Raw genomic sequence first — 15,445 nt, 5'->3', positions numbered from 1 at the left:
TACCAATACCAGTAGGAAATGCCTTCTCAGCGAAAATGGAGTATGTAAGGATGCAATTCTCGAACACAGTTGTGTTGGAATGACTGTTCGATGTGAATTTTGCCTATCACTAAATTTCTCTGATGAAAAACCATCCGATGGGAAATTTACTCGATGTTGTAGCAAAGGGAAAGTCTGTCCAAATGATATACATTTTACAGATTACCCAGCATATTTTAAAAGATTAATGAAAAATGAAGATTCTAACAGTAAAAATTTCATGGAAAATATTCATTCTATAAATAGTTCTTTTGCTTTTGCTTCCATGGGTGCAAATATTGCATCCCTATCAGGATATGGGCCATACTGTTTTAGAATACATGGACAAGTTTATCACCACACTGGAACTTTACATCCTTCGGACGGTGTTTCTCGGAAGTTTGCTCAACTCTATATTTTGGATACAGCCAAAGCTACAAGTAAAAGTTTAGCAATGCCAGAAAATCAGGGCTGCTCAGAAAGACTCATGATCATCGTCAACAACCTCATGCATGAAATAAATGAATTAACAAAATCGTACAAGATGCTACAAGAGGTAGAAAGGGAAGACCAATCTGAACCAGCGGCAAAAGGTATTGCTCCCACAGAAGTAACAACGGCGATTAAATACGATTGTAACAGTGACCCAGGTAGATATAATTCTCCCCGTGTAACCGAGGTTGCTGTCATATTCAGAAACGAAGATGGAGAACCTTCTTTTGAAAGGGACTTGCTCATTCATTGTAAACCAGATCCCAATAACCCAAATGTCACTAAAATGAAACAAATCAATATCCTACTTCCTACATTAGATGCAATGACATATCCTATTCTTTTTCCACATGGTGAAAAAGACTGGGGAACAGATATTGCATTAAGACTCAGAGACAACAGTATAATCGACAATAATACTAGACAAAACGTAAGGACACGAGTCACATAAATGCAGAATTATGGATTTCATCTCTCTGTGCGGGACATGTTCAATCCTATTTTAAATGCAGGCAAATTAACTCAACAGTTTTTCATGGATTCATATTAAAAAATGGAGGCTAATCAGATAAATTTCTTCAAAGCAAACCAATCTAAGTTGAGAGTTGAAAAATATAGTGGTTTGATGGATTATCTCAAATCTAGGTCTGAAAATGACAATGTGCCGATTGGCAAAATGATAATACTTCCATCATCTTTTGAGGGTAGTCCCAGAAATATGCAGCAGCGATATCATGATACTATGGCAATTGTAACAAAGTATGGCAAGCCCGATTTATTCATAACCATGACATGCAACCCCAAATGGGCAGATATTGCAAACAATTTACAACGCTGGCAAAAAGTTGAAAACAGACCTGGCTTGGTAGCCAGAGTTTTTAATATTAAGCTGAATGCTCTTTTAAATGATATCTGTAAATTCCATTTATTTGGCAAAGTAATAGCTAAAATTCATGTCACTGAATTTCAGAAACGCTGACTGCCTCACGCTCACATATTATTGATATTAGATACTGAGTTCAAATTACGTTCCTCTAATTAATTCCCTTTCAATGTGCACAAATTTCGTGCACCGGGCCACTAGTCTATTTATAATTCACTATCCTTGGTAGTGACTTATAGCCTGTAATTGTAATTTATAAATCTCATAGGGATGCCCTTTGGAAAATAAATTCTTCCCTCTTATTGAAAGAAAATATTTGATTCATTACTTAGCCAAGTAATAGAATAATTAAGCTATCCACTATATAAATTACTGCTTGCTTTAACCATTCTTCATTTTCAAGATCACAAGATTACACAGTAAAAATGCCATTATAAATGTACCATTTGAAAAGCTGTGCAATAGTGTCATTGCAAAGCAATTCTCATTTCTCTATCTAACCACAGGCCGATCTTAAGTCCTAACATTTCAGGTGAACCCACATCCTCCTCTTATCCTTAGTGTAAAGGAGCAGTGCACAGTACTAATTGAAATAGTGAAGAGATTTGTTGCTCCTATAGCACACAATTAGTTCAATTAAAGACACAGAACAACTGCATTTACCTGTGTTGACTAAGAATTTTGCAAGGTAAATTATTTGGTGGCTAGGACATGAATATAAACCTTGAATTTTCCGTTTGCGTTGCTCTAATACACTTGTCTTTTCTTTGATAACTTTGAGGATCTCATTCCTAGTGTAACTGACCTTGAATTTAGTATCTAAGCCCTTTTCTCTTTGGCCAATACAGTTAACTCAGTTGGAGGTGCCATGATGGCCCTGATTTCTATACTTAATCTCAAATAGAGAAAAAATGTCCAATAGCCACATACTTATCCACTAATCCCATCCAGTTGTCCTATGAATATAGGCACAGTCAGTTCTAGGCAAAATAAGTATATTACATTTGACTAGGGATCAAAGCATTAAACTAAAAGAAGCAAACTCTAAGGCAGCAGTTCTCAACCTGTGGGTCGCAACGACCCTTTCACAGGGTTCGCCTAAGACCATCCTGTATATCAGATATTTACATTACGATTCATAACAGTAGTAACATTACAGTTATGAAGTAGCAACGAAAATAATTTTATGTTTGGGTCACAACATGAGGAACTGTATTTAAAGGGCCAGAAGGTTGAGAACCTCTCTAAGGGATGATTTGAAGCACTAGCCAGCAGAAGGTAAAAGATTTTAGGATAGAATACCTTTTCTAGTAGCCCCATCATCCCATTTCATAATTGATTGTCTATTCATAAAAACAGTGCAGAATTAAGAAATAGCATTGCCTAAAGGCCCTAATTCAGTGATGGCGAACCTTTTGAGCTCAGCGTGTCAGCATTTTGAAAAACCCTAACTTAACTCTGGTGCCGTGTCACATATAGAAATTTTTTGATACTTGCAACCATAGTAATATAAAGATGTATATTTTTGATATTTATTTTATATATTTAAATGCTATTTAACAAAGAAAAATCAACCAAAAAAATGAGTTCACGTGTCACCTCTGACACGCGTGTCATAGGTTCGCCATCACTGGCCTAATTGAACACATCTGGCATTGTTGGTGGTAAAATTATACAAAAACATGTCATACTTATGAAAAGAGCTCAGTATAAATATCAGAAGATAGCAGGCTAACTTCAACTACCTTGCAAATGAGATGTGAGGAAAGTGTGAGGACTTCCGGAAAACTTTCCCTACACTGAAAAAGGGAAATGGGCACTTTTCTGCTTTAGACCTTATTGTATGGTCTAGCTTGCTGTTCCTGCTGCCACCTTTCAAGCCTGAGGGGAAAATGCTCAGGATTTTAGAGCCCTGGCATTCCTGAGGGCTTCCTGACATTTTGTTCTTATTTAAGCCATTCTGAGTTTGGTCTTTCTTGGTTGAAGCAAGAGCACCTCTCTTGAATTTTGTAAGAATTACTTTCCATAGTCACACCTGGAAAAAGCCCGTTTCCTATTCACTGTTGTTTAATCAACATGTTCTTTCTTCCTATGGCAAGTCCTTCAGAGCTCAGTTTGTTTCTCATCTTTATTCTGGTGATTTCCTTTTAAATGTTTTTTTATTGATTTAAGAAAGGAAGGGAGAGATAGGCACATCAATGATGAGAGAGAATCATTGATCGGCTGCCTCCTGCACACCCCACACTGGGAATTGAGCCCGCAACCTGGGCATGTGCCCTGACCAGGAATGGAACTGAAACCTCCTGGTTCATAGGTTGACCCCCAACCATTGAACAACACTGGCCGGTCTGATGATTCCCTTTTAAAACTATAACTTTTTCTCCTCAGTTTTATGAAGGTATAATTGAAAAATCAAAACTGTATCTATTTATGGTGTACAACATAATGGTTTGATATACATATACATTATGAAATGATTACTAAAACTGTAACTTTTAACTTTATGATCCATCAACTATCAGTATCTGGTTTAGATGATTCTGCAGTATTAATCTATCTCTCTGATTCCAGAGATAAAAATACCAAAACCTCTTCTACTCAGATGATTTCTAAGAAATATTACACATAATTTGTCAAATTTTATAGATGTTGGCAAGGTTTAAGGTTTAATGTGCTGTCTATAAATAGAAAATTCTTGTGCATTTCCATAAGGTTAACACCCAAGACAATGTATTATGGGTACTGAATGTGTGTACATATAAAGGTTACATCACACATATCCTTCTGTCTACACTACAAGAAAGCTATGGAAGTAGATGCTGAGGAACTTCTTTTTTTTTTTAAAGTGCTTTAAATAAGGAAGAAATGTGTGGTAGCACTTCTCTAAAAATGAAAATGTATCACAGAACTCCTGCTTTCACAAAAATACAAGGCAGTCATAAATGCAGGCCTCCAATGAGAGGCTCCAATACACACAAGGAGCCACAATCCATAGGAGTCTAAATAGGCTATGGGTCAATGAAATGACCTAGCATCGAAGGCCGGGGTTATATAACACCAATGTTAGCAAAGCAAGCTGAAGAAGGAAACTGCGAGCACGAAGGACCAGGGAACACAAAGACTGTGTCTCCTGTGCTTGGAACAGTGTCTGCTTTGTAGTAGTTATGGTGATAGTTACAGCAGTGGTGGTGGTGAAAATATAAATAATAGTTAACATGGATGAAATGTTTACTGTGCAATAGGCTCTGTTATGAATGCTTTACATATAAGCACTATAATGATTCCCAATACAAACTTGCCCATTATCTTGCTCATTGCATCCCTCCTCATTTGGCAGTCAACAAAGATTACAGAGCACATATAAAAGGTTTATGATTGTCATCTTCCACACTTCTTCCTCTACCTCTTTCTGTTAGTTTTTGTCTGAGATGAACCCTTTCCAATAAAAGAAAACTACTTATGTGCTTTTTTGTGTGAGATGGGGAAAAACGCACATGGAAATAGTGCAAAAAATGTGAGATCCATTAATTTTATTGCAACACAATGAAGCTGATGAGATTCTCACAGTTGGGTTTATTTAGGAATAGAATGAGGAAACACTGCATAATCCTGCATTAAGTCTCTATCAGACAACGTTTATGATAACGAAAGCAAAACTGGATCTAGGAGCTATTCCAAGCCATGGAGATTAGCAAGTAATCACAGGCACAAGTCCTAATTCAATTCTGGAGAAACAGGGAAAGGCTTAAAGAATTAAAAAGTAAAAAAGATTTTTAAAAAAGTGAAAATGTTGACCTCCACATGCATTGGTCAGTATCAGCAAAATTCTACATTCACCCATGTATAGCTTTATCAGTGTACCTCATATCTATCATAATAAAAGCATAATATACTAATTAGACCAGGCGACCTTCTGAATGACCTTCCGGACGAAGTTGTGGTGGCAGGGGCCAAGGCAGAGGAGCAGAAGGGGAAGAATTTCTGCACCGGGCCTCTAGTTATTTTTCAATTATGTCCTGATAAATCTACATCAGAAGGAAACAACTTGAAGTCAGGATCTGTCAATTTCATGTTACTGACTCCAGAGCAGTGCATCTGTCTAGGCAACAACAGAATTTACTAGTCAATATTAGGAGCTCTCTGGAGTAGTTCCAAGTGTCAATTTCATCATCTATAAAATGGGTTTATAGTACCTGCCCCAATGGGTTGTGTTGAATGGAAGCTATAATATAGGCAACACATTTAGTTCAGTGACTTGGACATAGCACTCAACAAATGGCAATTATTATAAACAAATTAATGCACAGATGTATGGTGCACTGAACTCCGATTGCCAGAAGACATAAATAAAGAAAATGGACAACCTTGGTCTTCAAAACCCTCAGTCCTCATATAACACAGCACTCCCTGCTGCTTCGGGGTGCTACAGGAAGAGCAAGGATAAACTCTGACACAGTTTCCGCAGGGGAATCTGTCCATGATTGACCTCAGAGATGACTGGGTTCATATAAGACCCTTTCATAGTTACTGCCCTGCTGATGCCTACCAAATTCTTTGTGCTTTCTGTCTCATCTTTCACCATTTCTAGTTCTATTTAGTTACAATTTAAATATTAACACTTCCTCTTTGCAAATTACTTAAAGTACATAAACACATCTGTGACTTAAGCATAACTTTTAAATGCATTTGAACTGTATGACTCTCAACAGTTCCCTCACATTGATAAGCAGCAAAGAATGAATGAATGAGTGAACAAAAAACAAAGAAATTATGAAAGAAAGGAAGAAGGAAGAGATTAGGCAGTTCATAAAACCAAAAGGATAACAGTACTGCAACTCTGAAATTCATAGTAATTAAATCTAGGACAAGAAGAAAGGACTTTTGAGATTAGTATCATAAAGTAGAGATCAAATTATAGTGATATTTATGATAAGCTGAAATTTATTGTACAAAAGAGAAAGTGTAGTTAATCACCTGATCAGACTATGTCACCTTATTATCTCATTTTACAGATGAGGTAGCTGAGCTTTGACACATGATTCTGTCTGTCATTATGTAGATTTGCACTGTGGACCATGGACCGACATCAGGATCACCTGGGAGTTTGCTAGAAACACAAAATCTCAGGCCCCTATTGAGCATACTGAGTCAGAATCTGAATTGTAACAAGATCTTTGTGTGATTCATGGGTACATTAAATTTGACAAGCATTAATATAGGTAGCTTGTGGCCAGAAAGTTCATAAATTAGATAATTTAAACCGAATGACATATTTTCAACAAATTATATGCTGATCTTTGAATTTGTTAGAAAAATGTAAATCATTTGGCTCTGAATAACTGACCTATAAATTTTATACTCAGGATAAAACTTGAGGCAATGGCTCTTTGAAGCCCTGAATGAACAATACATTGTGCTAATACACAGTGACCACTCAGCTACCATTTCCTCATCTGTGAAATGGGCAGAATAACAGAACCTAAACTCAGAGGGTTATTAAGAAGACTAAGTTAAGACATATAAAGCCTTTAGAATAATGCCGAACAAAGAGCAAGGTTTAACTGAGTGTTAATCACTAACTATGATTATTATGATCTTGAATAAGGTTTAATATGATAGGTGTGCATGTCACTGCCCACCTATTCTTACCTACTTCTGTTGCAGTGAAAAGCATTTGAGATATTATCCAGGATTAGGAATAAATATAGTCTCTGCCCACAAAAGAGAGCCAATAAAAGTCCTTCACTTGAAAGAAAGATAACAACCAACACTGTTGAATTACTTCCTCAAATGGGGACTGACTTTTTGAACAACTATGGACACACATGGAATTAATAAGATTTAAGCAAAATATGTGAATAAAATTTACAATGTTGATTAATAAATAATTTTCAATAACAAGTATTACTCTGTATAGCACTAAATATTGAATCCATAATTCAGTATTGTTTAAAGAACATTTAAAGAATGAACAAAAGTTAGAGTACTGAATGTTCATTCAATGCACTGCAACAGTGAGTTTTACTTTAGGGAGGTGGCAGACATACACACAAGGGCCCAGAATGAACCCGGAAGGGGGACCTGCAAGGGAGATAGAAATCTCTTGCCCAAAACAAGATAACACTAGCATGATAAAGCACCAGCTTGCTCATCTACTTATTTCAAGCCTTGATCCAGGTTGGGTAGAGAGAGCCACAAAAAGCAAGCATTTAAACTCAAAACATGTGAAATAAAAAACCAAGAGTTAAAACCACACTATAACTTGAGTTTCCTACTTATTAGACTTAAAAAATAGTTTTCAAGTACTCGGGAAAGAACAGCAGAGATGAGCCCGGGTAATGAATCAGACTATTGCCAGCACCTAGAGAGCGCCACCACAGCTGGCTGGATTTACAGGACAGTGGAGATTATGCAGAGGAAGGTACCACAGAAGCCAAGAGAGCCTAAAGCATAAGCTAAGAGGGACTGAGGGAGATGAGAGAAGAGACATTTCTGCCTCCTGCCAGCCCTGCACAATATGGTTTCCAAATGGCTCCCCGAGTTTTCTGGGCAAAAAAGGCATGGCTGCTGCAGACCTTTCCTCCACGTTTCCTCTTCTCCCCTCTGGGGAAGTCTTGTATTATAACCATGTTAAGTACTTTTCTTAAGACAAGCCAACAGTGACAAAATGAGTCTCCTATTCTCCTCATATCTATAAGCATGACCACTCTACAGTAATAGTTACAAACTGCCAACACCTTAACACCATCTGTATCACTTATACCTAACACCAAATCTGCTCTATGATACCTGAAGGCAAGCAAGTTTCCATGATGAAAATGAAATATACAAAAGGATATGTGATAGGCTAAATAAAGGCCTCCAAAAGGCATCCATGTCCTAATCCCTGGAACCTATGAATATGTAACCTGACATTCAAAAAGAAGTTCACAAATGTAAATAAGAATGGATCTTGAAATGTGGAGATTAATCTTGAATAATTTTGGTGGGCTCCATCCAAGGGTCCTTGTAAGAGGGAGATAAAAGTTCAGAGAGAAGGAGATGTGACACAGAGGGAAAGAGAAGAGAACAGGCAATACAGAGTCATGAGTGAGAAACAAGGACAGCCCTAGAAGCTGGCAAAGGCAAGGGGTATATTCTCCCCTAGAGCTTCCCAAAGGACCCAGTCCGGCTGACACCTTAATTTTAGCCACTCAGATTTTGAATTTCTGAACTCCACAATGGTAAAATAATGGAAATGTTGTTCTAATCTGCTAATTTGTGGTAATTCGTTACATTAGTAATAGGAAACTAACCAAGAATATAATTAATAGATACCAATTATAAGTAAATAATTAGGAACTAGTTCTCTGTGATCTACAAATTAAAAAGTATTTTACAGACATATATGATTTCAGCAATCAAATCCTAACTGCCCCATCAGAAATTTTTAAGTTTATTATACAAAGGCAACAATGTAAATTACATAATAGTACAGTTATGCATACACTGATTTCAACTCTGAAGGCAGAAAAGATTTTTTTAAATGACACTTAATACAAGAGACCCATATCTATTCCTGGATATCTCTGTGTCTCCTAAGGGAAGACAGTTGTGAACACAATAAAAATTGGACTTAAGCCACTAACTGTGGTAGCAACTGTTACTAATCTGTGCTTGCCCACCACACTACAGAGCACACTGGTCTGTATAATGTTGATTGATGTCCCATCAGTGTTTGATGATTAAATAAATGACTTAATAAATTAAAAATTAAATGAGAGAAACTTAGCTCCTTAGCCAGATTTTACTTTTAATGATTTAGATGGGTCTTTATTCCAAATTTATGTAGAAGGTCCTGTTTCTAGATTATAAATAGATTACTTAAAAAAAAATAGAATTTTTTAAAGGCCAAACGAATAAACAAAAGAAAATAGAAACAGACACATAGATATGGAGAAGAATCTGATGGTTGCCAAAGAAGAGGGTGTGGGAGGAATCAGAATTTGTAAAAGGCCATTAAAAATAAAACCAAAGAATCAAATCAATGATTAACTTTTGGTTAGGATGCAAAAGTTTGCAAAAAAAAATTCAGTCCCACTGTAACAAGGAAAAATCAATAACTTTAAAAATATTATCTGCCATAAAAGATATTAAAGAGATCTGGCTACAAGCCTAAATGAATGAAATACCAGAGAGATGAGCCCTCTGAGGGTGAACAGACATTGGTGGCTGCTGTCACGATGTGGGCCTGAGTAGTCAGAAGAGCTAGCCTGCTCTTGGTAAAGAAACTTCACTCGAGAGGAGAAATTAGCCAAACTTTTAGCAGCCAGTCCTTGGCTGGTGTGGCAGATTGGAAAATGGGGAGACAGTTAGTCTTCACTGCCAGCCAATTCACCTTCATAATATTCTTTGCTCAGCAAGCACTGACTGGTGTGGAAGAAGTTAGCAACTGGGTGGAAAGCAGAGAGAGATCTTATCATTTTACATGCAGGGATCACAAACTTCTGCAGGGCCAACTCTCACCATCCAGAGCAAATCAGATGGGAAATCTAGTTCCTGATTAGAAATAAGAAATCTGGCCTAATCCCTTTAGTCGCCTTGCAGGAGAAAGTGTAAGGCTTATGTATTCTTTTAAACACAATTTCAAAAGTAAAACCAGTGAAAAAGCAGAAAAAATGTGACGCGTAAGAAGAAAAAATAAAAGAATACAAGGTGAATAATAGATAACTAAATGGTTGGAATTAATAGACAAGGACTTTAATATAAGTATTATGAAAATGCTAAAGAATTTAAGGAAAATGTACAAAAGGGGTGAGAAGATGGAGAATTTCATCAGAGTAATCAAAATTCTTAAAGGAAAGCAAGTAGAAATTGTAGACGAATAAGTAAAATATCTGAAATTATTAACTACTTGGTGGAGCCTAATGGTTAACTGGACACAATAGAAAAAAATTAGTAAACACAGAGAGAAGACTTACAACTATCCAAAATAAAGCACAGAGTGAAAAAAAATCAATAAAAACAAACCCCGAGCATGAGTTCTATGGCATAATTCCAAATGGTCTGACAAACATGAACTTACAGTCTGAAAAGGAAAAGAAAGAAGGAGTATAATTATTAGAAGAGAGAGTAGAGGAGAATTTTCAAGGAGGTTGAAAGACAATCCAACACAGTGAAACCTCAGGAGGATAACAGATAGAAAATCACACATAAGTCAAACTGCTGAAAACCAAACTAAAAGGATACGGGCAGTGAAATGACATCTCTAAAGAGCTGAAAGGAAAAAAAAAAATAACATAAAAAGTGACAACCTATATCCAAGGAAAATATTCCTAAAAAATAAAGGTGAGCCCGGTGGGTGTGGCTCAGTGCTTGAGCATCAACTCATGCACAAGATCTTGGTCACTGGTTTAATTCCTGGTCAGGGCACATAGCCAGGTTGCGGGCTCTATCCCCAGCATGCAGTGTACAGGAGGCAGCCGGTCGATGATTATCTCTCATCACTGATGTTTCTATCTCCCTCTCCCTCTCCCGCTCCCTTCCTCTCTGAAATAAATAAAAATATAAAATAATAATAAATTAATAGAATAAAATAAATAAACGTTAAACAAAGGTGTTTCCAGACGAACTAAAGCTGAAAAAATTCATGTTGTACTACAAGAAATATTAAAAGAAGTTCTTCAGACTTAAGGGGAATAATCACAAAGAAAAATCAAGATCAGCAGAAGGAATAATCAGTGTGCGGTAAATATCGAGGGAAATATAAACAATATAGTTTTAAACTTCTTTAAAAGATAACTGACTATATGAAGAAAATAGAGCAATATATTGTGAGATTATAATATATGGAGAAATAAAATATGACAATAATACAAAAAAACAGGAGGCGTAAAAGAAATTACACTATTGTAAAGTTATTAACTGTTTCATGACGTTGTATAATAGTTACTCATGGTAAAGTGAGATGAATTAATTATGCATATTGTAATCTAGAATAACTGCTTAAAATAATACAAAATGGTGAAACTAAATAGCAATAAGGGTACTAAAATGAGATATAAAAATAAACAAAAATCCCCCACAAAAACCATAATTTCCAAATAAAGAATACAAGAGCGAAATGGGGTGGGGGGTGGGGAATAAAAGGTTAACAGAATTAAGTCCAAGAATATCCTATGTAATTATATTAAATGTAAGATGTATTCAACACTCAAATTAAATCTGAATTTCAAAAAAGACCCAACTCTATGGTGCTTATAAAAGACACTCTTTTAATATAAAGACACAGAGTGACAGTAAAATGATGAAGAAGGTATGCATTACAAACTAATCATAAGAAACTAATGTGTCTATATAGGATCAGAAAAACTAAGCTTTAAAGTATCATCAGATATAAAGATCGATAATAAAATGATCAAGAAAGCCCAAAACTGGTTCTCTGCTTAGACTAAAAAGCTTGATAAGTCTTTTTCCACATACAGTTTCTGAAGGTTTATGAACTCCTGTGGGGTGTTTATGGACTTCTATAAAAAACCTATTTTCAAATTCACATTATTTTTAAATTCAATAATTCAATTTTCAAATGCATGACCCCCACCATTCTTTCAAACATTTTTTTTTTAATTTAGTTGATCCTTGCAAGTTATTTTACCTGAAATTTCACCTTCTGGTTGATATCAGACACACGGAACTGCTTCAGGAAGCGCTCATCCTCACTCCAGAAGAGGCGGATGTCAGGGATGTCATAGAGGATCATGGCCAGTCTTTCTAATCCTAGGCCAAAGGCCCAGCCAATTTTATCTTGAGCACCAGCTATGATTAGGAAACAAAATAAAACAATTGACTTAAAAATCATAAAGCCTTCACAGGCACATACTACCTCCTGGTAACTAACCAATAACACTGTTGAGTGCCTACTAGTAGCAAGGCACTGGGGAGGAGCTGCGGGGACATCCAAGGCAATGCCCAACCTTAGATTGCCCCTGCTCCCCACATTCCTTACTGCTCTCACTGAGGCATTTTGGACTCATAGTGTCTCTAATATTGACTCATTTCTGACTAGATTCTAGGCTCTTTTAAGCCCTGGTTCCTGTCTCTGACACATGACTTTTCTGTAATCCTTGTTTGCCCTGATTCAAACATAACTGTGCTCAGGTTACAAAGTCCCTAAGTGGCTTACTAGACAGGCAAATGTTTCAAAACATGCCACAGTGGACCGTTAACATTCAGAAAATGTGTGCCAGACCTTCAAGAACTGTCAATAACAGCAAAATACAACTCTTACTCAGAGGAGCCACCTCCACAATACTCTGAGAGCGAGCAAGCCAAGGTGAAACACACGTCTAGGACTACTCACTCCAAAGGTGAAGTGTGCTGTTCAGATATGACAAGGCCATGAGCGCTAAGGCAGAGTAAGACAGGAGACTGGAAACAGGCACTGCTGTAGGCAGAAAGTGAGAGCAATTTGTAGTGCTGGAGAGGCTATGACAAGGGTCCACGAAAGGAACATAATTTCAACAGCACAATAAAGGATGAGCAGGATCCTAGGTAGGTGGCGGTGGCCTCAAGATCCCTGCCCTGTGTAAACCTCTCCCTCGGAGTGGGGGTGAGACCCGTGAATGGAATGGGATTTCACTCCTATGCTGCGGTTACTTTCTATGGGAGTCCACCTTGGCAAACGAGAGAGATTCTCCTGCTGACGAGGAGCTGCCATGAAGTGAGAGGGCCATGTGGCAGGACCTGAGGGAGGCCCCAAGGAATTGAGCAAGGATATGGGAACCTCACTCCCATTGTCACAGGAAATTAATTCTCCCAACAGCCTGAATGAGCTCAGAAGAGGACCCTGCGCTCCAGACGAAAACACAGCCCTGTTGACACCTTTTTTTAAAAAAATATATTTTATTGATTTTTTACAGAGAGGAAGGGAGAGGGATAGAGAGTTAGAAACATCGATGAGCGAGAAACATCGATCAGCTGCCTCCTGCACACTCCCTGCTAGGGATGTGCCCACAACCCAGGTACGTGCCCTTGACTGGAATCAAACCTGGGACCCTTCAGTCACAGGTCGACGCTCTATCCACTGAGTCAAACTGGTTAGGGCCCCTGCTGACACCTTTATTTCAACCTGTTGAGACACTGAGCATGGGACCCAATCGATCTGTACCTGGACTCCTGATGCAAGGAAATTGTGGCATAACAAATGTGTGCTGTTTTAAACCTTTTAAACCACTAAGTATAAGACTGATTTTTTTTTTTTTTTTTACCCAGCATAAAAAACTAATACAGATCCAAAATGTGGAGAAAGAGAAAAGAAATTCCAGACTGAAGGAACCTCGTGGCTAGTGAAGGTGAAGGTGCAGCAGAGGAAGGGTTAGGAATTGACTCTGGAAACACAGAGAGTGCAAGGTTGGGGCAGATAAAACCCTATGGAGAGGATCAACTTCTGGCCAGGTGCCACCACCTTATAAACTAATCATCTTATATAATAAAGAGCTAATAATATGCTAATTAGACTGAACAGCAGAACGACCATCCAGATGACCTTCTGGATGAGCCAGGGCTGCGAGGGCCAAGCCCCTTGCATGAATTTCATGCATCGGGCCCCTAGTTTATAAATAAAATAACAAGGACAGACGTATGACAACAGAAGTCATAGAGAAGTGTGAGCCTCATTGAATATCTATTAAGAACAGGGGTCCTCAAACTATGGCCCGCGGGCCACATGCAAATACAAATATTGTATTTGTTCCCATTTTGTTTTTTTTACTTCAAAATAAGATATGTGCAGTGTGCATAGGAATTTGTTCATAGTTTTTTTTAAAACTATAGTCCAGCCCTCCAACGGTCTGAGGGACAGTGAACTGGCCCCCTGTTTAAAAAGTTTGAGGACCCCTGGTTTAGAAGATAAATGAATAAAAGTATTAAATGAGCTCACAAAAGAAAGATACAGAAAGAGAGACTGGCTCAGTAGTAGGAGGGAAGTTGTGTGAAAGAAGAGCAAGTGGTTGGCTAATTTGCAGAGTGCCCCTGTGTTCCTGAGTAGGAATGAACATAGAAGTGAGGAGGAGGGGAAGGTACTTATTTTTATTTTTTTTTATTGTTTAAAGTATTACAAATAGTAGGACATATGTCTCCTTTTTTTCCCCCCATTGACTTCCCCCCAACCAGCTCCGCCTTCCCTTATTCCCCTCCCACCCTCCCCCTACCCCCCATTTAACCACAAGAACAATAGGGTCACAGGAATGTGTGCACTACTCCTGGCCGACTTCAGCTGCCTAGGAGAGCAGTTGAAGAGCGAGGCAAAACACATCAGAGTAATTTATATTGATGCATGAAAACCTTAAAAAAAGAAAGCTGTTGACTAAATAAAGACATGAAAATTAACATAATCGTGATATACTGGTTTTTATCTACTAAAAGAATATTTTCAAACAGATGGAAGAACATACCGTGTTCATGGATTGGTAGAATCAACATCATTAAAATGTCCATACTACCCAAAGCAATCTATAAATTCAACGCACTTCCCATTAAAATACCAACGGCATACTTCACAGATCTAGAACGAACTCTCCAAAAATTCATCTGGAATAAAAAAAGACCCCGAATAGCTGCAGCAATCCTGAAAAAGACCAAAGTAGGTGGGATCTCAATACCAGATATCAAGTTGTATTACAAAGCCACTGTTCTCAAAACTGCCTGGTACTGGCACAAGAATAGGCATATAGATCAATGGAATAGAATAGAGAGCCCAGAAATCGGCCCGAACCAATATGCTCAATTAATATTTGACAAAGGAGGCAAGAACATACAATGGAGCCAAGATAGTCTCTTCAATAAATGGTGTTGGGAAAATTGGACAGATATTGCCGGAAGCCGGTCCATTCTTGCTGCTTGACATAGTCGCTACAGGAAAGAAACATCTGCACAGCATATGTTTCAAGGGACCTGGCGTATATAGCATACTGTTCTTAATATGTTTGCTCCCCTTAGCGCTGTGTGTTTTAATCAAGGTCACCTCTCCGAGAAAGGTTGTTTCCCCAGGTAGGAATTTTTCCCTGAAGTCAGGGA

General features: G+C 37.7%; 1 protein-coding gene across 3 annotated transcripts in view; it reads right to left on the bottom strand.

The window, feature by feature from the left end:
• Positions 1-15,445, bottom strand: part of FARS2 (phenylalanyl-tRNA synthetase 2, mitochondrial) — a 581,172-nt gene that overhangs the window by 236,364 nt on the left and 329,363 nt on the right. For all 3 annotated transcript variants that reach the window (XM_081086224.1, XM_081086225.1, XM_081086226.1), the window contains one exon: positions 12,027-12,187. In XM_081086224.1, coding sequence (XP_080942350.1) covers positions 12,027-12,187 — 161 coding nt within the window. The remainder of the gene's footprint in view (positions 1-12,026; positions 12,188-15,445) is intronic.

This window comes from Myotis nattereri, assembly GCF_964212035.1.
Source record: "Myotis nattereri genome assembly, chromosome: 3".
In the NCBI taxonomy this organism is placed as follows: Eukaryota; Metazoa; Chordata; class Mammalia; order Chiroptera; family Vespertilionidae; genus Myotis; species Myotis nattereri.
This window is presented reverse-complemented; position numbering and strand designations above follow the sequence as displayed.